Source organism: Halichondria panicea, chromosome 1, assembly GCF_963675165.1.
Source record: "Halichondria panicea chromosome 1, odHalPani1.1, whole genome shotgun sequence".
Taxonomy (NCBI): domain Eukaryota; kingdom Metazoa; phylum Porifera; class Demospongiae; order Suberitida; family Halichondriidae; genus Halichondria; species Halichondria panicea.
In genome coordinates this window covers 10,495,125-10,519,435 of record NC_087377.1, presented here as the reverse complement: position 1 = coordinate 10,519,435, position 24,311 = coordinate 10,495,125, and the positions used below count along the sequence as shown (strand labels likewise).

At 40.7% G+C, this 24,311-nt stretch overlaps 3 protein-coding genes across 3 annotated transcripts; 2 read left to right on the top strand and 1 right to left on the bottom strand.

Moving 5' to 3' along the window:
* Positions 1-99: 99 nt before the first annotated feature.
* On the top strand, positions 100-13,838 carry LOC135345557 (uncharacterized). Its single transcript, XM_064542978.1, has 8 exons — positions 100-1,825; positions 2,282-2,566; positions 2,886-3,084; positions 4,195-4,257; positions 5,784-5,942; positions 9,706-9,849; positions 11,206-11,318; positions 13,540-13,838. The coding sequence occupies exons 1-8, from the start codon at positions 902-904 to the stop codon at positions 13,618-13,620; spliced, it is 1,968 nt and encodes a 655-aa protein (XP_064399048.1). The 5' UTR covers positions 100-901; the 3' UTR covers positions 13,621-13,838.
* LOC135345663 (uncharacterized) lies at positions 13,807-15,858 on the bottom strand. Its single transcript, XM_064543094.1, has 5 exons — positions 15,722-15,858; positions 15,108-15,458; positions 14,821-14,880; positions 14,359-14,418; positions 13,807-14,075 (listed from the first exon to the last, which is right to left on the bottom strand). The coding sequence occupies exons 1-5, from the start codon at positions 15,801-15,803 to the stop codon at positions 13,984-13,986; spliced, it is 645 nt and encodes a 214-aa protein (XP_064399164.1). The 5' UTR covers positions 15,804-15,858; the 3' UTR covers positions 13,807-13,983.
* On the top strand, positions 15,711-24,162 carry LOC135345567 (uncharacterized). Its single transcript, XM_064542989.1, has 9 exons — positions 15,711-15,851; positions 16,657-16,761; positions 16,928-17,242; positions 18,727-19,005; positions 20,758-20,846; positions 21,150-21,378; positions 22,205-22,261; positions 22,853-22,972; positions 23,387-24,162. Exons 2-9 carry the CDS (start codon positions 16,674-16,676, stop codon positions 23,854-23,856), a joined length of 1,647 nt encoding a protein of 548 aa, XP_064399059.1. The 5' UTR covers positions 15,711-15,851; positions 16,657-16,673; the 3' UTR covers positions 23,857-24,162.
* The last annotated feature ends 149 nt before the right edge of the window (positions 24,163-24,311 follow it).

Here is a 24,311-nt window from a genome sequence, read left to right as displayed (position 1 = left end):
CTAGGATTAGTGATCTCTAGCTTGTGGTCTCGCGAGCAGACTTGTCCTAGAGTTCCCTCCCTCCCACGTCTGCTCGCGAGACTATATAGCTTGTACCAGAGATACAAAAGAAAGGGGATTGGAAACGAAATTTTTACGAAATTTTTGCGTGAAGCATTCCGCGTTATAGGGCGTGGCTAAAACTACAAAGGATTATATTTATAGTCAGCATGCTCATTACCAGTCTTGACTGCTCTACAATGTGCTGTACATAGAAACAGTGAAATTGATCATTTTTAATGTTGATTTTTCTAAAAAGTAAAGAGAATTTAGCTCTAAAAAGTCGACTAAGCCATGCAGCCACTATTACTAGACAAATAAATGCTATGCAAGAAGAAATAGCCTTTACTATGAAGTCGTAGGAGGGACAGGCCCGTGGCGTGTCTAAAAGTATACTAAAGCAGTTTGAAGGACTATACTGCAAACGTTTATGAACAGTACAGCTTATCTATAGCATGAAGCCATTCTATGTAGCACTTAGATACATAATAACCAAGTCAAGCAATGTCCTTTGCTGTTTTGACTTCACAGGAGGGACAGAGAAAAGTTGACATAGAGTAATTCAAGCTAAACTCAAAAAAATTGGAAACAGAGTAAAGACAACGGACTTAGAGCTTGTCAGTGGTATAAGCTTACTTCTCTCAAGTATCTCCCAGGCCCTGAGTGATCTCTAGTGGATAGGAGAGCTAGAAACCAGGGATATAAAACTTTTCCATGTAATTATTTGCGAGCGCAATAATTACACGGAGTGCTTCACCGGATGTCAGTCCTTTTACATAGGGCGTGGGCGGTCGTTTCCAATCCCCTTTCTTTTGTATCTCTGCTTGTACATAGTATTTTAACAATGTTGACCCTATAAACCATGATGCTGCTCTCTCATCTCTCAATCTCTGCACTAACTATCCTGCTATCCCTAATCATCCTTGCCACGACCTCCCCAGACTCTAGTTCAGATGATCAGAGAAAAGCTTTGGGAGAGAACAAGTTCCAAGAACTACAAGAGAAGACAGTGAGCAGCTCGTGTTGGAAAGATGCTGTGGCCAGACTCAACACAACATGTAAGAAGATTACTGATGTGGAACAAAGTCGATTAGCCGTGGCGTTTGCTAATTGTCATCTGGCGAAATCTGGACGCCAAGTCTATCACTGCAGCGACACCACGACGATCCGAGAGTGTACAGGAGATATGGACACTGTTGCGTTTCAAGCATACACGGAATTTTTCACACACACTGGTCACATTTGTTATTTTTTACAAAACGAGATTTGGCAGGATCGCACTGATAGAACTGTTTCTAAGCTTTCGGAAGCTTCAGAGGAAGCTGTGAAGAAACTCGAAGAATCTCTTGACTTTCACCGTGAAATGGAAGTCAAACAAACCCAGGCCTTGGACAATCAGGCAGCCATTATAGACCAAGACAGACGAATAGCTTCATCACTTGATGACACCAGGAGGAGTATGGATCGTCATTTCGATGATGTCAACGAAATGGCACAGAAACAAAAGCTGCTATTGGCAGATATGTTTGGCACACTGCAAGACTCCATAGAGAGTGTCCGTTATCTAATGTCTCTCTTCCTGATTGAATTTGTGGGCTATGAAACTTTTGCAGTTTTCGTTGTATCTTCGCTGGTGATTCTGTTTCTACCTCGGTTTGGTTACAGTCGGTTCAAGCTCTACCTGCTGCTGTTTGGAGAGCTGGTTGTCGAGGTGATCGTGAGGAGGTTGTTTGGTTACCTTGTACTGGGGGGAGGGGCTGGGAGCAGACCACCACCTGAGGCTATGGTATGTTGTTATTCCTACACCAAATACACAGTCATGTTTAGTGTACTATGTTTGTACAGAGGATTGCTAAGCTCTTACAACATTGAATGTAAAGGCATTGTTATTATGCACCCTCGTGGTTTGTGGCAAACCTCTTGCATCATCACGATTTCCTTTCTGAGTGCATTGTTCATGTACATGTACAGTAAATAAGATCTTGTGCAGAGGATTACTGTCTTCAAACTGACATTGAACCACAGGCATATAGTCACATACATTGCACTGCGTCTTCAGTACTTTCGGATGGCTTTGACATTCAGTTTGGTTTCACAGTATCTGTCTGTTTCCCAATCCTGTCATAAGATTGGGCCACAAGTTGAAGTGTCTGCATCCATTTTAAGTACAGTAGTTCTGCGTGACTGTGTACTTTCCCTTACCCATTGCCCCTTTACTTTGTCTCCCTCTCTCTCTCTACAGGAGACCCTCCACAGCTACCTGTGGTATTGTCGCTACATTGCATTCTTTGCTGGGATCATTCTCTATATGTGGGAGTGGCTATCTTATCGAGACCACACCCTCCTACTGACGGAGCTCCATCAGAACACTGACCTCATTATGGCACGACTCGGAATCAAGTCTCCGTTAAATCAAAAGAGAGCTAGCAGCTCGGTTGCTATGCATGGGGTCCAGCCGGACATGCAGGGGGGACCACCCCCTCCCAATAGACACATCAGTTCCCGTGGAGGCAGCAAAGAGAAAGAGGTACATACCATCTATTTATAACCTATTGACACATACAGTAGTTTTCAACAATCAAAACCTTTATGTATGCATGTTAATGATTTAACAGCTTTTTTTTTTTTGTAACATACATTGCTGCCCTGTTACTAACAATAATAAAAGGCACGAATATATTAATTGTCGGCTCATTCCTACAATGTAACTGTTGCCACCACCGGCCATCACTATCTAACTATTGCTGTCTTAATAAAATGATAAGCTCCAAGCATTGATACTCTGCAATTTGCGATTACTGTATGGACTGTATTTGATACACACATCCTCTTTGTAACCATATCAGATACCTGCTGATGTCCAGCCCTCTGGGTTAACGAGCAGGGACGTCCCCACTGACGCTACTGATGGGTGTACACCCAGTGTGACCGTTGATGGGTGTGGTTTCAGCAAGAGGAGAGCGGAGCAGCAAGTATACGCACCAACTCCAATAGCGAGGGGAGGGGGATCAACCGCCAGCCCATATCTCTTTGAACCAATACCAGGTATTATACATGTACTTACATGTATGTGAACAGTTGACACTACCTAGTTAGCAATAATTATAGTTGCATGTAGCAATATTTTAATCGACTGTTGTAACCCAATATGTACTGTCAGGGTTTCATCTAGTGGGGGGGGGGCTGAGGTGAACCTTCCCCCCCCCAAAATTTTTGTATAATAATGACATTATCATAATTATATGTAACTAGATCTACTGTGATGCACTAGCATGTAATAGGTAGTCTCGAATACCTGCCTCAACCTAAAAGCTTGAGTCTGGTCAAACTCACATATGAACTTTGTTCTGCACAGTCAGCAAAGTCAAGTGGGCTACACGCCCACAAGCATAGTGACAAAGCCACAACATACACAGAGGGCTATATCAGACAGACCATGGTCGACGGTCACATTCACATAAATGAGCATTTAGGCTGTTAATTTCGACAAGGTGTTCCAAAGGTCCTGTTGCTAGTCTGGAGAGTTCTAGTATCACATCCTTACAACTCTCTCCATGAATTTTCCTACGTAGCCTTCTGTCTGGAGCTAATTCTTTCTACTAGTAACAATCCATGATGCCGTGGCGGTTAGCTATAATGATATTCATGTAGACTATAATTTTATTCATGTTTCACACCCACTTGTGGTCAATTAAATGTCCAAGAAATTCCTGGACACACTTGAACCAAACCTCAATGTGAGTTTGACCAGACTCAAGCTTTTAGGTTGAGGCGGGTATTCGAGACTATGTAATAGGGGGTGTGGTCAACAAATGTGGGAGTAATCAAACATTTTGTGGCGTGCGTAAACCTTCCCCCCCCAAACTTTTAGTCCTAGATGAAACCCTGACTGTATATATACAGATCCTAAATGTCCAGACCATGCTTTTGTCTGGAGCGTTCAAATCATCATAAGAATCCAGTGTAGCCTTATTAGACAGCCATACGCGTATGTGGTCGTTTCCAGGGGATGCTGCATCATCACCTGACGTTGTGTGTTTAGTACACAGCGTGTGGTGCATTTACTACAGTCTGGTAAAGGATGATTGCTCTAATAAATTTCTTTTTAGTTCTTGTTTTTGAAATGTTGCTATGATGATCTTTACCCATCCCCAGGTTTGCCCCCTCCGATTGGTCATCCCCGTTCCCCGTACACCAACGACCGGATATCGCAATACAGTGAGTGGGCGTATGGGTGTGTGGTGGGGATGTGCATGTGATTTTCAGAACTCATAGAACATGTAAATGCTTGAGGGTTTGAGCCCCTTGTTTCTTCCATTCACTCGCTACAATTGTCAATTATCTTTATTATACATGTAAGACCTCCCAGTCAAGTTGCATGCATGCAGGCATTGATCTCCTTAGTTCCAATTATTGTAACTATAATAGCACGAACCACTTGCACGAAGGGATCAAATATAGGGATATGTACTTTAGTTATGCTTGATCGCCTGATTCGGGTGTGGCCCGGCTTCAAGGAAGCTCTATGCATGATTTCATATAAACTATGGATGTTGTTATGCCGCCTCAGTGCGCATGCGCAAGTGATGTATACGGTCTGTGTGTGTGTGTGTGTGTCTGTCTGTGTAGACTGTTACAGCTGCGCAAGGATCAATGCATAGAGTAAGTGCAAGTAAGAGTTTCTATAGGCTTCTAGACATGTTTTCTTGGATTTTAATTTGTGGATTTGCAAAATAATGCTTTGTTCTCGAGTTATGCTTAGTTTTGCTTACTTGGAATGCCATTGCAGTCTTTTCAGAACTTGTTCACCGAGTGTTGCTACTCTATTTATTAGTTAGCTCTGCACTAGAACGCTAGCAATTGGTAGCTGCAAGAGTGAGAAGAGAGCTGCAAAGCTCTGCTGATGCAGCCATTAATTTTAGACTTTAACTTTGGCATCGATCGTTTTTAACAACAATCATGGTCGATCATTACCCAATCTTTGCTGGATTCTGCCTGCATGCAGCAAAATATGCATTAATCAATGTGTGTATAAAAGCTAGCAGTAGCTTTATGTTATGTAGCTTTGGCACCTCCACCGAGGCATCAGCACCCACGGTGCTTTCATTTTACTTGCAATTATTGTAACTATAATAATAGCACGAACCACTTTAAGTCTTGCATGAAAGAATCAATATAGGGATATGTACTTTAGTTATGCTTGATCGCCTGATTCGGGTGTGGCCCGGCTTCAAGGAAACTCTATGCATGATTTCATACATGGATGTCATAGTATAGCTTCATAGTGCTTAGTGCACATGTACTCAATAATACTGTGCTGGTACTGAATCACCACTAGTAGCGTCTTGTGTTCAAACAGTGTATATTCTAAAAATCTACTGTTTCCTGTGTGATCTGTCACTAACTCTAAAACCCCTTTAATACAAGCATCATCCTCTCTAGTATTGTCAACCAGGACAATCATTTGTACTACTACCCCTCCCCCCCCTAGCCACTGAGGCTTTGTACATGTTACTGTCTACTAGACCATAAGTGCCCATATAATTTTGTTGACAGCATTCGGTCAATCATTACTAGCAGTAGGTCTCTCACTTGACAAACATTCCTTATAGCATTATTCATATTGTGCACCTGTGCATTCCATTTTCCCTCCTTATATTCATTGCACGATGGAATTCATTAATGTCTGGCCAGAATGTTACTATTGCGTGTCACCTTTCACCTCTGTACCCCCACACCCACAGTTGCAGGTCTCCCCGCAGAATTTGAACCCCCTGGTGAGCAGTCCTTCGCCTCGACTGCCGTCAACCCGGCCGACTCTGACAACGACCAATCCAATGACACTTTGCCCGTCTTCGAGAGTGAGTCACCATACACCAGATCACCCCTCAAGAGATCACCAGGTGAGATATGTCAATGCAGTCTAGTTTATACTGTTAAAAAAATGTTTTTTGAATTTTTAAATGTGAGTCCCCCGATTGCATTTTTGAACTCTTGATTGTAACCTGAAACACTTAAAACACTTGAGAAGCTACCCACTCTGAACTTTTCTGCTTCTGTGTGCTTTGTAGTTAGTCTTCTTACATGTACTATAATGCTTCATGGCAGTGAAGGCTTTGGAGGGCCCATGGTAGGTATTGATTACAAAGGTTTGTTAACTACCTGAATACTGAACACTGAATACAGTGCCTTAATGTGTAAAACTGTACACACAGTCGGTACAAAGCCTATCAAATTGCAACAATGGCGTCACACAATTAGTGGTTAGCTAGCGTACAAGATTTGTAGTGCTTTTATTAGATTTTTGATGTTAGAAGGTAGAGCTTTCCCCTTGTTATGGAATTCCCCCTGTACTGTCTATATTTGCAGCACAACTTAATAAAAAGATACACGTGCTGTCCTTGATATGGTGTTATAGTTGATGGCCGGGGAATATCACTAAACTCGTGTTGTTTACTGTATTGGCTGGTGTTAAAAGGATTTCACATTATTGTGTAGTCGGGTGTGTATGGCTTCAGTGGGCTGATTAAAATACACTTATTTGTCTTGCACATGTGTAATGGTTTTTTCCCACTGCTTAAAATGTGTTCCTGGCTTTGTCACAGGAAGCGTGTTTTTTTTTAATAGCACATGTACGGAAGAAGGGGTCAGTCCTAAAGCTTCTTTTCTTTCATCCTGTGTGATTCCTTGTTTATATTGAACTGTCATTCATAGAAGTGCACCATGGTAACTAGAGCTGATTAACACTCTGTTGAAATTCTTACGTACGTAGCTTGCTACCCGGACACGCATACATCAATAACTCCATCTCAAAAGCTGTTATTTACATTTCCCAAACTTTCCCTGTTTTGTAAGTTTGTAGCTATCTTAGACATTATGTGCAAACAAACATCCAAAGGTCATTTGTGATTTCCTAATTCAGGATCTACTGCTAATTTTACTAACTTTCTTTCTCTTGTGGGGTATCCAAACTCCCCAATTGAAACATATTTATGACATTGTGTTTCTCCGAAACTGAACATTTCGCAGATTTTATTCCTAGGATGGAGGTCAAATGACCACACCCCTACAGTTGTGAGGTCTTTCAACACCCACATTTTCGAGGCCACTACATTTTCTAGGTTCATTATACCTGTTCAATACATTACTGCATGCTAAAATGAACACTGAGAACTTTATGACTGTCAGGTTCAAGGTCAAATTAAACCGTAAAACCGTAAAAATTTAGTGCCTCGAAAATAAAGCTACATGTATGCAGTAGTTACAGCTGCATATTGCACTACGTTTGTAAATACATTTTGTATAGCAGCATATGGAAGAGAGCTCAGATCTCACTGCATAAACTCGTTGCAATTGGCAACTTTGTGGAGTATGTATACGTATTTGGATGCAATCCTCACGTCAATTAATTAATTAGGGAGTGTTGTCAATAATTATAGCCGACTCACCTCAAGTGCTCTCCCTAGTCAATCCCCCGAGGGTGGGAGGAACAACAGTACTATACTTAATAGGCCACACATGCAGAATGCATTGTCATGATGATGGTGTCAGCATGCAGACGTCCCCTCTGACTCTCCTCTGACTCTTCTCCGTGGGCTGTTGTTTTATATCAGTGAGGGAGTGATTTGCGGAATATTCCCTTATATAATTTTTGTTTAGTCTGCTTTGTCCACATATGTAGACCATTACGAAACATGGCAATGATGTCGTGCAATAACAACCCGTATACTAAACTGTTTTTGAAGGAGTCTAATCAGCAGATAATTGGACCCTTTGTGACCTAACTTTTGCGATCTCACAACAATTGTCCTATTTCAATTCTCGTAAGTGATGGAATGAACGGAATGTTAGTATAATGAAATATCTAGAGTATGGTAATTATAGCCTTTTCCCAATCTCCCGGTGGTGAGAAGCACGTGCACGTTACCTGAGACCGTATAGACAATCATAATTATACATGTAAGAATGTTAATTGTCGTGCTGCTGGGATCGATACCCGGAACCCCCTGCAAGAATGGTGTGTGTGTGTGTAGTGTTAGTTACACGAGTGAAATGGAGTTGACTTAACTATGTTGTTTTGCAGTGTAATATTTGCATGCCAAAACATGCATTAAATTAGTGTTGAGTGTTTACTTAGCAACTATGTAATGAGGATTGATGTAATGAGGATTGATATTTCCGGGTGCCTGGTTTTTCCTTGTTTCATTGTCTGCTATTGTTGCATGTTTGAGCAAAAGATCAAAGAAACCATGTGCAAATATACTGTGCAATATGCCAGATATTGGCCAGCTCAGTAGTAATTAGTCGTCATGCTCATGCAATAACTAATACCTACGAAATCTGCACTGTCCGCTTCCGTGATCTGGCCAATCAAGTTGTGTGTTTGATCGATGGAAACGCTTGCTGTTTTATAACGTTTCACACTGGCTCTGGTCAATTTTTGCAATTTGTAACGGGACACCTGTACACATCTGTAATGAATGCTGTAATGTGTTATGCTGCTGTGTTTACTACCGTGTTTTGCAAGCATCAAACATTTGTGATAATTGATTGTGAGCTAGTGCGAATGGCTTCGAAAAATGTCGTTGCAAAGATGGGCCTATCCATACTTGTATGACATCACCATTATTGTAACGATAATTATCTGCTGATTTCTCTCATTTACAAAGATTGATCAAATCATCGTGCAATTTAATATAAACGCCAATATCTACATTGGGTACATGTATACATAGCATACTTGGAGCTACTTTGTTGTGTTCAATTGAGCCCTGGAAGTTGAAGCTCAGTATACTTGATCTGATTCTTGTGGCTTAAAGTCTGTAAGTTAGAAGCTCTATGCTGTATAGTAATGATGAGGGCTACCACACCTACCAGACATGCAATAAGATAATAATCGAACTCTAGCTGCCTCTGTGGTTAAGTTAGAAGCACTATAAGTGATGAAAACCAGACACTAACTGAGAGATGAGAGATGAGAGTGACATGTTGTGCTTATGTTGATATATTGTGTGACTTCCCTCTCTTTTCCAGGAATCCGAGCTAATTAGCACTTGGGAAATGTTTTTATATGTCAATGTGTAGGTACAACGTTTCCTCCTTGTAGGTGATATATGAGATACTTTCACAATGCACCTGTGTTTGTCACTACCACACTTTTAACTAGAACTCCTTATTCATTATTCACAAAGTTATAGGATAGCTATAATTAATTTGGCGAGTCTGAACAGGCTGCTATAGTGATGTGTAGGTCGTGAGTGTATGCATTGTACAGAAGTTTAAATGAAACGCTTGATCGTGTCCCATTAAACAAGTTGCCTGGGGTCATAAGGCTAGTAGGGTTCAGCTGCACTGAACACCACTCTATACTCTGTGCTCTGCACTGGTGTGTTCGTAACTTCAGTCAACTTCAAAGAGAATAAATTGACATGCGTGGATCAATACAATTTTATACTGGCTGTTTGCTTTGTGGCATATCGGGGAAACATTTGCTCCGGCCTCCCTAACATTCATTTGCAAATTATCCGAATAACTTTTGAATGCCTTTCTCTTCCTTTATTTCGCACATTTCCAGGCCAGTGCCTTTTAATTCAATGCCTCATCGATCTCTGTACATGTAGTTACGGCCCAATGAACGTTCCATCTCTAATCTTCCTTATTCCACAGTTTCTGCTAAGAACAAGAACAAGAATGCAGTCGGAGGGTCTAGTAGGCGTGTCCTCAACAACTGGCTTGGCAATGTTTCCCCTGGCAACCGAGAATGGGCGGAGTCAGAGAAGGAAGTGGCCGAAGAGAAAGCCATGAAATCAGGTACGCAGGTACATGTATACGTTACAATGTACGTACAGTTGTGTACAATTTTATGTCTCTGTGTGCAAGTGTACAATAATGTGTGCACACGCGTGTGTGCATGCACGTGTGTGTGATCTGTTAATTTGTCTGTCTGTCTTGTGTGTTCCAGTTGCAACTGTTGAATTAAGAGGTATTTCCAACCTGTGAATCAATGTTTGAGTATAATTGATTCACCCTTTCTGTATATGAATGTACAACACCACCTGTCAGTCTAATTATCTCCACATTGTTTGTCTGATATAATTAAGCAACTCTTCCTGACAGTGTTTTGTGTCCCAGCTGGTGAGTGTCTAATTGAGTGACAGTTTGGGTTAGTGGTGAGTACACACAGTGTAGCCTTCCTCTATACTCGTGTGTCCTTGGGTGTGGGGGGAAGTGATAGATACTATCTTTATAGAACACCCTTCAAGTGCCTTAATCCACCACGTACCACAATGCTCAATAGCTGCTCTGTTGTCTTATCAGTGACTGATTCTAGTTGGTATAATTAATTTGTCTTTTTTCGGATCTGTTCATAATTGCTCTAAACAGTGAGAGCAGATTCAAGGTTGCTTATACTGTTCCTTTTTCTATCATCCTATAAGCTGGCCAATTGCTACCCCGAAGTCTTCATAGCATGTTGTTACAGGCCACCTCTTTATTACAATGGTTTGCACAAAAGTAACTCTCCTCCTTAACAAACAGTTTTCTTTGTAGTAACAAGGTGTGAGAGTGGCAACACACACACACACGCACACACACACACACACACACACACACACACACACACACACACACACACGCGCACACACACACACACACACACACACACACCATACATGTAATGCATGCACCATTGTGTGTCCACTGTCCACTGTCCACTGAGATACAATGTAGTACAGATTGAGGTCAGATAACCTTTCAAGTGCATGCTGGACAGGTTGCTTTATCTACCCCACTGTAGACAGTGTAGGTGGGTGGTGGTTACCTTCCTCACCGTGAGCCCACTATAATGGCTGCAGTGTAGCAGGTGTAGGTGGGTGGTGGTTACCTTCCTCACCAGTGAGCCCACTATAATGGCTGCAGTGTGAACTGTGAATTCATTATTAGCAGCAGTGTAGAGTTGCTTTCCTTCTTGTGGTACTCCAGGCTAGCCAACCACGGAAACCTTTGCCCTGCCATGTTGTGGGCTATTGTCAGCTGTTCAGTAACTAAGATTGCCACAGGCAAAATGTTGTGTACATGCATGTATGTAGGTAGTAGAGTACATGTAGCTAATTATGTGTACTATGATTTAACATGTTCTAATTGGACGTTTTTCTCTTATCCGTACAGACAAGCTAAACACTTCCAAGTCCACTCTGGAAGGAGAGCGCTTTCGTCGCTCCGAGTTCCTGGTCACACCCACTATGACCACACCCACTGTACAGAGACGAAGGACACTGCAGGTGAAAATTCACTTACTTTATTATAAAAATAATGTGCAGTACTATTCAAAAAGCCATACATAATATTATTATACCATAATATTATTGTGTTTATTCAATAAGAATCACCTCAAGTGTACGTAATAATGAGATTAAAATGAACTGTCACGAGTCGTGACATGCTTCTGAAAAAGGCCACAGCTATAATCGACGAGAATCACCTACAATCCCAATTTTGTGTTGTAATTATCGAAGTTTTGATAAAGGCCATGTTTTGGTACACCCTGTAATCAGAACCCACTGAATGCTGCACGAGTTTATGTTTACTTACTCTGTATGTGTTTGCATTTTGCTCTGAGCATACAATGCATGCATGCATGCGGATGTCATGCACACTGGCTTTTAAATGCATATATGTACGTACATGCACCTTTATTAATTTGTGTTAAAATGTGATCTGGATTGTACATGACGTGCGTACATCTGAGAGATTGCATGCATGCTGATCTCACCTCTCACCCTAAGTTGATGAGAGGGGAGATTCCTAACCCATTGCGTACAATTAATGTGCATGTGTATATCTGGCTTGTACGAAGAGATTGGGGCACTATAGACTATAGTGAAGCAGTAATGTGTTGTGAACTAGAGCCATCAATAGTTCGAATCTTTCACCTACTGATTCATTAATGGAGGACTTCTTCCGTTACATGCACTCTCTTCACTTAGCGTCACCTTTGTAGAGATTCCCCATTAATACTGCTAGTCTGTTGAATAATAATATTATGACAAAGCAAGGTTACATCACGCTAATTTTGTGTGCTTGTACATGTATAATATAGTGTTCTACGTAATTTGAAACTGTAGCGCAGAGTCCCCCTCCCCTCCCCCTCCCCTCCCCCCGGCCTGTCTCTATCGTGTACTTATTAGCTTAACTTTTTGCAATGTTGATTGTTTGTGATTGAATGGGGCTCTTTTTTAATTCTACATAATTGAATTTTAGCAGTATACATACAGACAGGCAATTGGAAGATATCAGTATAGTTGTCCGATGATTGTTTTTGATTGGAACTACCTGTTGAGTATACATATTCAATTTCAGGCATTTATGGAATAATTGGATATTAGCTTGCGATAGCGTTAGCCTATACACAGGAATCCACCACATGCATGCGTTGCCAGGTATACTATATACATGTAGCACTCGTAAGCAATGATACATGATCCCAAAAACAACAATTATGGTGGAACCTATTGTTAAGAGACAATATGGTTGTGTGCACGCCCGTTATACATCGGGCGGCGTTATACTATGGTGCTATAGGTACTCTGGGAGAAGGCTATGTGTGCCGTACACCATTGGGTGACCCATGGGTATGCCACGTATACTACGGTGCTATAGGTACTCTGGGAGAAGGCTATGTGTGCCGTACACCATTAGGTGACCCATGGGTATACCACGTATACTACGGTGCTATAGGTACTCTGGGAGAAGGCTATATGCGCGCCGTGCACTATTGGGTGACCCATGGGTATGCCACGTATACTACGGTGCTATAGGTACTCTGGGAGAAGGCTATGTGTGCCGTACACCATTGGGTGACCCATGGGTATGCCACGTATACTACGGTGCTATAGGTACTCTGGGAGAAGGCTATGTGTGCCGTACACCATTGGGTGACCCACGGGTATGCCACGTATACTATGGTGCTATAGGTACTCTGGGAGAAGGCTATGTGTGCCGTACACCTTTGGGTGACCCACGGGTATGCCACGTATACTATGGTGCTATAGGTACTCTGTGAGAAGGCTATATGTGTGCCGTACACCATTGGGTAACCCACGGGTATGCCACGTATACTATGGTGCTAGCTACACAGTATTACTTGGGTGACCCATCCATAGGCATAATTATGGTGGTAGCTATAGGTTACCCATGGGTATATGCGACATAAGGGGATAGCTATAGATGCATACGCTTGACCCATATATGTTGATGGCATTATGCTTTGTTGAAGGGTGCTTTACACACACTGTTCATTTGGAAACTGGCCTTAGAGTTCCCTCATGCGTGCAATATAATGATTACAGCACAAAACATCCTAGTATTATAGTTATCACTCTTCCTGTATTGAATTTACATTGTGTCACTACCACATAGACACACACCATGCACGCGCGCACACACACACACAACCCCACCACACACACACACACACACACACACACACACGCACACACACAGGCTCCCTCTCCAGCGGATACCCCTCGTCGCTACAACCTCCGCTCCCGCACTCCCAGACAAACACCAGCGACCAACAAATGACCATGCACCGGCAGCCACACCCCTCACTGCTACGTACATACAGGTTCTGCGATATCAAACTCTGCATGCACATAATTATTCACTTGTCATTGTGTTGCATTTTTAGCAGTTTTAAAGGCATTAATAAAATAATTGTACATGTATTGCTATACCTAGCTAGCTACTACTTTCTGTAATACAGGATGATTTTATTGTTGAAAATTTTTGGCTGGCAATAATTATAGTGATGAATAGATAATGATCTGCCAAATAATTTATTGATTGTGCAGAAATGATTTGCTCTAAGGATGTGGGTAAAAAGTGATAAACACAGTGAACAAGCTACAAAACGATACACGATAAAGTAGTGCCACAAACAAAATGCTATAAATTTGAGCAGAGGTTCTGTATTAGTAGTCCGAGCAGAGTTGTCATCACTACTGACGACAGTGAACTTGCTGCGTTAATTACCATGCCTGCGTAAGGTGTGTGCGTGTTATGAAATTCTTAGTCAAATGTATACTTGCGACTTTCTCATGCTTAATTATAGAAAGTCTACACTATAATAGTCTTAATGATAATAATAATACTCATTCACGGTTGAACAGAAGCTTCAATGTATGTTTTATAGTCAACAAAGGACTGTATATATTTATGCGTACTATAATTATAGACACTGTGATAATTGCTAATTAAAAAAATGTTCAGATTGGAGGGGGGGCCTGGCTAGGAGTCTGAGGCTTTAGCCTGATTTTGCACCTGGTTCTGATGACTTTGTAGTTTGGGCTTGAGGGGCTGCTGTCACGGACTCATCATTGGCTGTAAAGAAGAAAGAATTTTTTCACTTATAGTTCTCGAGTGGTCTTCAAGTGCTAGGTACATAATGTGGTTGGATAATTAAGTGGTGGGTGGTTGAATAATGATTGGTCTATGAATCCAATTAGAATCTCGATAAACAAAGTGGTTTTGTCTTGTTGATTTTGTATTAATAATAGGTCCATAAATTAATACATGCAGGCCCCCACAATAGGAAATCATTTTATAGGACAGAGGGGATTGTATTTTCCGGTGTTGTGGGAGTGTTAAGACAAAACTATCGGCACAGTGTGTTACACCTTTCTGTACACAAACAAACACAGGTGACTACGTGACTATACTTGGTAGGCAATTACATTAAGGCATCCAATTTTGTCTAGTCATAGGATTGCTGTATTTACACACCTTGTGTAGTGTGCTTGCAGTCAGGTACAGGTACAGTTGTTTCAACCTCCGGTACTGGAGCTGTGGACAAAGTGCAAGCAATTGGTGTCAATAAACAATTTGCATAAACAGGAAATGTTTTGCTATCGAATGCATGTCACTGATGTGCTACTAGGTCACTACTATTTTGAATCGGTATTGTCGTTCTTCAAAATAATATGAGCTTAATGGGAATAACTGTGTAATTGGAAGATGATAATCAATTTTGTGTGCATGTGCAGTAGTGTACTATAATATAGTTAGCTCACCATTTACTTTCAGCACAGAGTAGGAGCTGAAGTGGACTGTGTTTTGACTGGTCTTAGGCGAGGCCGTGCACTGTACGGGGGTCTTGTTAAGGTCTATCGAATCCACTCGTATGCGTAGTATTTGCCAGAATTTCCCTTCTGTGCCGGGGATTCCACAGGTGTCATCTTCTTCGATAACTCTTGATGGGTTGCCATGTCGAATTAGTCTGCCTCGGAGGGTAGTATCTCCAGCAAACCATCTAATCCTGAAGTCATCTTTGAATTCGCAAGAGAGAGTACAAGTGAAATTTGCCCATGTGTTTAATTCTGTTTCGATGATGGCTGGGTCAACGACTAGTTGTATCGGAGCAGCTGCATAATTAGAATGAGTTCCATGTATTATTATTGTTACGTCAGGTCAAAGTAAACAAGAAGCCTATTTGCTTTCGTTATTAACTAACTTACAGGAACGAAGAAATGGATATAGGCTTTAATATAACGCACGTGCTTGCATGCGTGAAGCCTTCGTGCTCTGTTTCATAGAGGAAGTTTTCTCTTACTATAAACCTGTTGCACAGAGCTTTAAGCTCAGTTGCATGCATGCATGTATCATCTAGTTAAACTGTATAACTCACCTGTAGTAGTGAATAGATTGAAACTGCACAGTAGGAGAGTGATCATTTGTGCACTGAAGAGAGCTTGACTGATTTGTGACATCTTGCAGCTGTTATATTGAAGAGTTGGTTGCTTGCTTGCTGTTTGCAGGTGAGTTGTTTCTGTCTGCCTATAACTGCCTGTTTTTATATAGCTAGCTGTAGATCTAGTTCAAAAACCCCCATCTAGATCTACTTATTAAAATCTAATTATAGATCTACTTCCTTAATTGTAATTTGCATGCATGTGTGGTTCTAACATCCTCTTTATCTGTATTTTCCCAACTACAGTGGAACTCCATAAAACTATGGATAGTAGAAAGAGATGATATTATAGTACAACCTCCATGCATGCATATATAAAACAGACACGATTGGGGAACAGCCGTTTGGCCGTTATATTGAGGTGGTTTTTGTTTAGAGGTTTTGATTGCTAACCACATGCACGTATAATAATGCTCTGAGTCAATTGCTGCTGCAAATGAATCTTGCATGGAGTTTTCCTAACTTCTCTAGCTCAATACAAGCTTTGAAAAGGCTGTACGGACAAGCTACAGCTATAGGCTTTCACGATAATGCCATCTTAGCAATGATTTTCTGCTAATTTTGCGTGTGCGCTCTCCGTTCTGGGAGGTTATTTTCCATTGCTAAAGCTGCTCGTTTATACGGAGTAGAGAGGTGGCCGCTCCTGGGAGGTTGCTTTACATTGAAGTCATTGTAGCTTCAATCCAGACCTGAGCTCTTGGCCGTTTTATAGCGTGTGTTTGCTCTTCGGAGGTGGTCGTTAATGGAGGTTCCACTGTATATCAGTCTTTTTGAATAGCAATTAGTGCTGTCGTTATTCATGTATGGTCATTGCAGTAACCACACATACGCATTGCATTATCTAACGGTGTATATTTTTACTTTTTTTGCAGGTTTGGTTCAGATCGAGATGAAGTCCGACATGTTTACAGTATCCCTTTTTACTGGTGTCACGCTGCTTCTCGGACTCATTACATCATGTGTTAGTGATCAGTTTGGTATGTTTAGTAGAATTTACAAAGCAATAGATTGTGACAGCTATATACAATTTGTTTATACAAGTCATACCAACATATCAACTCGCTGAGATCTATATTGTCATGCAGTAATACCATTTCTTTAATAATTAGTTTTCTGACCTAACTTGCTTGTTTATACATACAGAGGAAGGCACGTTCACATCACACCCTGGAAACTTCACTGTGGTCCTTGGAGAGAATGTGACCTTCTATTCAACTTTCAGCGACACATCTTCTAATATTATTCTATCATGGATTGTTACTCTGGCTAGTGGTGCCCGTTACGAATCTTTTAATCCCAACGAAGCTAATAAAATTCGTCAATTGGGAATTGTTTTGAATGATACAGAAAACTCTCTAACAATACCGGCAAGAATGGATATGAATAACACTATTGTTGTACGAGATGCAACGGATGTATTTAGTGCATTCAGCTATCATGGAAATCTGAAAGTTCTAGGTCAGTGCGTGGCGTGTGTGATTGTTTGTGTCTTGTAAGTATCATGCATGCATCGCATCATTATAACGTCGTTATAATGATGATGTTGCATGTTAAGTACCGTATAGTGGATAATTTTCGTGGGGTAAAAATTTGTTCAACAGTAAAAATTAATTTTCGTTAAGTCTCGTTGCCTGCACTGCATTCATACGGTCCAGTAAGCCACGCCTACGTTAAAGTTTCGTGGAGGTCAGCTTGCCCACGAAAATAACGAATATTTTACCCCACGAAAATTACCCGCTATACACCATCACACAAAATCATTACACAATGCTGCCTGTTGCATGACTTCCTTTGAATAAGTACATTCCACTGTTAACGAGGGACAGCACAGTTTACCTAATCTTGCCATAATTATTGTCTCAGCATTACAATGGCTTCTATTTATACAAGAGCATTTAGAGTTGAGCCTAAAAAGTAGTTAGGGGAATAATTTTCAACATTGTTGCTATACTGAAAGCACCACGGGCGCCTAGTGCTGATGCCTCGGTGGATATGAGCAATTTTACGTTTTTGCTGGCTAAATGTAATATAGCAGAGAAACCAAAAGAGTGGGAAATGATCGACCATTGATGTGATACCAAAAGTACAAGTCTGAAGTGCAGTTCAGACAGTACGTATATATAGATCCTTGCAGCTCTCTTTTCACTCTTGCAGCTACCAATAGCTAGCTACTAAGTAGAGTATATCAGCACTCCATCAAGTAGCCAATAGGTTTGAGATCTAAATCAGTTAGAACATGTGCATTCGGTATCTAGTGTGTCTCATCCCTCGGGATTAGGGACACTATAACACATGATACCTCATGCCCATGTTCTAACTTACACTGTGTATTATATAAATAGACTTGTGATGTTGAAACTGCTTGCATAATGACAAGGAAAGTTTTGTCTATACCTTTCCTAAAGAGGAGTGGAGTGAGTGCTTTTCATATCCTGTTACAACACAATGCCACATTGTTCTCCCTCTCGTTTCCGTCTAGCGGTTTGTTTATGCAATAATGTAGTATCTGCATGTGCATCAAAAAGTATCAGGTGAAGCCCCGCATCAAAAGTTTTACAGTATAGAGCCTCAATTATCCAGCCCTCCATTATATATATCCGGCTCTATTTTTTCTCTTTTTCTTTGGTGTCCGGATAATTGGGGTTTTACTGTGCATACATATTTCTCGCGGAATTCCAAAGACAAGTAATCATGCAAAGCACGATAATTCCGTCTCTATATTATGGTGTGTTTAGTATCTTTTCCTCGTTGATTATTAATTTTTGATACATCTACTTTTAATAATTATGTTGCTCTTGCTTTAGTTGGTTATAGATTACCACAAATCCTTGCCACTAGCACAAACTGGCATACACAGCTGCAGCATAATAATTATTAAAAAATGACTGTAGACTAGTTTATATGCATGGTATACAATTTTGATATAGTCTTTGTTCTTACAGGACCCCCCTCCCCTCCTGAGCCAATGATAACAGCTGTCAACAGCACCCTCCTCCACGTGAGCTGGCCTCCGCCCTTCACCTGGACCAACCACTCCATCACACACTACAACATCACCCTCACCAACACCAATGAAGACACTACACTCTATTGGCATAGCAATGAGACGAGCTTCCCACTGAGTGGAGCCGGAGGATGTGATGTGCTGGTGGTGAACGTTACAGCTAGTAGCGATATCGGGGAGGGGCAAGTAGGACAAGTCACAGGGGGATTTCCTATACGTGAGTGAGGTGTATACATAGCTATCAGTATTAAAACAGTGTGAAAGTGTACTGACGTTAGTGCTAATTACTTTGATGAAAAGAGTTGTGTGTTGAAATTAGTACGATGCACCATAATGTTTTCCATGAAAGATTCCTATTCAACAGCTATAGGTGTTCCTATATACATACAAAACTAGCATGAAGCCCCATCAGTTGTGTTTGCGTTCCTTTGGTCACTCTGCATTGTATACAATCACCCACAATCACTCAGTCTCAGGAAGTAAGAAAGTCATCCTCTTTGTACATACTAGACACAACCCACAACTTCCTGTGAGCTCCATACAGTACCTTAGCAGTGACCTGAACCTAATACCACAGTGGTATGCAGTTTGTTTCCTGTCTGCGAGTTTCCTTTTCCTTTTGTGGAGAGCCGGTTTTGTCTGCATTATTATTAGAATACACAGTAGTTCAAGTATAACATTTTACAGGGGTATCTTCATAATTATTAATAGCATTATGTTCATGTATCGAACTAGCTGTCCACCTTATAACTAGCATAGCCTATCCTTAGCATGCGTTTTTACAGGCCACCCCTAGCTAGTTGATCTGTCCATATAATTATAGTTATAGAGTGATCCTTATGAACTGGTTTCGCTATACGCTATACGTGCTCAGTTATTGCGTGTTTTAGATTAAATCACAATATTTATCAGATTTTTAACCTATAGCTATGCATTTATACCCATGTGCAAAATTTCTCTCAAAGGAATGTGCAAGAGACACATTTACACTCTTCACACTCAGTTAGTTATAGCCATGCATTGTTCTATTGAGCTATAAACCACTGACCATACTGTCAATTGTTTATTGATAATTATCATTATAGTGAGCCAATTAAGCAATTTGAACTACATAACGAGGAAACATATTCCACTTCATTCTTTCGAGCAAGAGCTCGAGATGTATCTTACTTTTAACGGCTGATTCCTCATGCTTTACTAATAGTTATGCATGTTTAATTAGTGTCAATCTATGAATATCATTAGTAGGTAGCAATCCCAGTACTGAGTACAGTATAGTGGTACAGTTAAGCCTCGATTATCCGAACACCTGCATGGTGTCCCCACCTCATCCGGCTGGTTGAAATACTCAGATACCAAAATGACTCTCAATGAACCACGTCCAAAAGCAGATGTCCTATAGTCTTGGAAATAATGCAGTGGAACAAGGTAGCAAGCTATACTACTGTTAGGCTAAGCTGAAGTGTTTAGCTGCTTCTAGCTGCTAATCAAAGTTTTCAATCACGTGTGTGCGAGTAAATGTTTCATTAAATTTGGCTAAATTTGTCATCCGAAGAATTTGAATTATCGGGTTCTGATAACCGAGGCTCAACTGTACAATCATTGCTTCACCACTTGAGCAGTGAGCCAATTAAGAAAACAGATTGCATAAGAGAGGAAACATTCCAAACACTTAGCTTCATTCTTCCGAGCAGGCTCGACATACTTTTAAAGGATGATTCCTCAGTTACAACACTCTGTTATAATTATAGGCATGCTTATAATGTGAATATCATAATCACAAAACGATGGTGTATTATACGTTCTCACTGTACACACTGTATATAGGACTAACTAATAATTATAGCCACAGATACACATTGTATCTGCTTCATTCTTAATTTTTGTTGACAGACTAGTTTGCTAATATTTTTTTTTCTTACTGTTGCATGGATGCATTATTGTTTCCTACTTTCCGACCAATACACAGCACCTGCACCATTTGAGCTGATGGATTGCGATACATGCAAGGTCACTTTTACAAAGTACGGCAGTCCAATGTATGCCATCAGATTTAAGGTTCGTAATCAAATTGCCTGTGGTGTAACCCCTCGTACCGTAATTACACTTGCGTAATTTTACGCAAATATCACCTGCATTGCTTATTGTTTTCAAACAATGCTATACATGGGAGGTAATGCACTGTTTGATGATCTCTTATAGGTCAAACTATGGTGTCACATCTATAAATTATCACAGGGACCACCTATGCTATAATTATATTACATCTTTATGACGTTGACTAACAAGCACTGGCACTGATCTACGAGATAATTATGGTCAATCTTTACATTTCTGTTTCGGAATTTCCTTGTTTTGCAGTTGCCTAATGTCTGCTCGTACCAAACCGGGTCATATCAAGCATGGCTGTACGGACCTACCACCATTGGAGACGAGTTTAAACTTGGATCTAAGACAGCTTACACGACCAATGACACCGTCCAGCCCCTCACAATAGAAGTGGATTCTATCCTTATGCTCAACCACTCCTATACTATTGTGGTGACAGTCAATAACATTGCAGGAAATACATCAACCAACGTCACATTCAGTAAGTTAGGTTGTCACAATGTTTATATGGGGGCCCGTTTGTGTCAAAATTACAATCAGTTGATGTTTACATACCGTTAATTTCGTGGTTTAACTCTGTACCACGAATATTTTACCACGAATGAAGCGACCTTGCCTACCTTTACCTGCAGTGCAAGGAGCAACCACGAAAATAAAACCACAAATGGCTAAATATTGCTGAAACACAAATATTTTGACCCCCCCGAAAATTACCCGCTATATGGTAGTCTACTTTATAAAACTATTATGCATGTATAGTACTGGTTTGTTTCGAAGTGTATATCATGTATACTACTTACTGGTAACCTATGAATTACGAAAGAGGCTAACTGCCAAGTATAAAGGCCAGGAACTCAGGTCTTAAATTGTTTGTGCTTGAAATAAGTCCCAACAAAGGCCACTTCTGTATGGGTTTGCACTACCGTAAAAAGTCTAATTAAGGCACCTTGCGACTCTAATCTTAGCGCATATTGCAACAGCATGGTTCTTATTGTGCGCCAAATGGAGCCATCAAAACTAGCTATCCCGCAATTTCAACTTTCAACGTGCATGGCTGTCACTCTAAATGAGGCGCCGCCACGCAGTTACATGAGGCTTATGTTTTTTTCTCCGCTTTATTTGTGTTCCAAAGAAAGATTGTTTTGTGTCAATTAGAAGTTTTACTATAATAATAATTATTTGTATAATTATAAGTACATTACTTCCAAACCTGTTTTGGTCCAAACGTAACACAAAATTAGTGTTAATTGATTTGTTTACTTCATTTAATTTGTTTGTTTATCTATTTACTACCACCGTAACTATAGGTACAGACTACCAATTCCCTCTCCTCACCCCCTCAGTAACTGGCCCACTGGTAACAGGTAATTCTGCACATACTCTGTACTATGCCAAATATATAACGTTGACTGTATAGTATATACCGTATAGCTGCAAGCATAGCTACCGTTACATACAGACTGTCGCTGATATATGTTTGCATATACTAGCTGCTTGCATGCCTGCCATTCCATATAATTATATAATTGTCAAAGGATATAGTGCAAATACAGGGCGATTTAAAAGTATCTTTGTTTTTACCTCCCAACAAACAATAATATGCTTTTTAAAATTAATGTTGCTGCTACCAGTAAATTTGTCCAACGTTTTTTACTGCTGTGCATGTCATGATTAGTATATATATACCGTATAGCGCAAAATTCTGTGCATGTCATGATTAGTATATACCGTATAGCGCAAAATTTTCGCGGATTTCGTGGGTTAGCAATCCTACACGAAAATTGTTCTTTAATCTGCTATAAGTTGCAAAAATTAAAGGCGTGGCTTTCGGTAAGCAGTCATTCCACAAACATTGTGCAACGGAACGTTTTTAGAGGCCATTCCACGAAATATAAGTGCCTCGAAAATTTCGCGCTATAAGTAAGCCATAAACATATGTTGTGTACTCCTTGCAGGTGGTGAGAGCACCCCTTTGCTGGTTGGTATTAGTACGATAGCCATTATCGTGGTTGCCATGGCACTCGTGGTATCCGTGGTAACTCTGCTGTTGCACAGGAGAAGGAAACGCCGTGGAGGTATGCAAAACATGTGCATGCTGCATAAACCAGTAATATATTGTCATCAAGTTAGAATCTTAGGTGATCCGATGTTCAATATGCAACACTTTTGAGTTAACATTTAGATCACTCTCTACGGTGAAGTGCGCTGAGGTTGTTACTTTGCTTACTGTCTGTATGCTCTGACATCCTGACCTTGATGTTAATGCATGTATGCATACAAAATAAATTGTATTCACACAATTGTGTAAATTAAGGCTTTGAATAATAAATTATTGATCCCAGTGTGTAGCACATTCATTGGAGGTCAATAATGTGTGGTAAGGACCTTCACACAAATAACTGATTATTGAGTTCATTCTCTCCTGGAAAAGATCACCATAATAATAAGTGATTTTTGGTTAGATTCTTATCCTTAATTTCCCCCTCTAGCTGCTGAGTTGTCCCTGGCCAAGATATTCATGGAGGACGGCAGCAGACCTCTTCGTGGGGGGCCGTATACACAGGCAGAGACCCGTATCTATGAAGCCATTGATGGTTATCACACCGACACTTTTACTAAGCTCGATACGAGTCCCACTTGTCCTCCGCGTGGCCTCCCCTCCCTACCCCCACCTAGAGTGGAACACCATTATCATGCCGAGCGGACTCAAGTGCCCCAGATTGTTTTCGAAAGTGAAAAAGACAACAATGCTTATCTTCAGCTCCTCGCGAACAACAAGAACAAGACTGATTCGGATAATCGATCCACTGGGAGTGGAGAGTACACTTCAATGAAGTCAGTGAGTATCAAGAAAGAGGAGTTGGAGAATATAGCGGCTGTGAACCGATTGGCTGTTCAGACGGCTCAGGGTTTTAACGAGGACAACTACATGGTCTTCATGGAGAATGGGGAGCAGTAGGGGAGGGGCGTGGTTGAGGGAGGGGTCAGTGCATGTCACTATGAACATTTTTAACACTAAGCCTTGTGGAAACTGTTTTTAAATAATTGTTTGTCACTTCATTTCTTTTTAAACATTCAAGCTTCACATCTTCACATAAAACTGCTACGCATTAACATAAGTTCTACATTGTATATATATAGCTATCTCTTTAAGTCATAATCATGATGTTTATGTTGATTCATTTTTGCTCTGTAGGTCATTTATGATAATGTTCACGTTTACTGTAGTGTTGAATACACATTTTTCAGTGCTCAATTGCAAAAGCATCAATGTAATACCCATGCATGCACCCAATTTTAGACTACATCTATATACTTTAAACTATATACTTTAAACCGTGAGACACTTCAACTTTCATTGAATAAATTTCGTGCTAATTCTTAGCCTGTTATACTCGACCTTTCTTGTCCGTA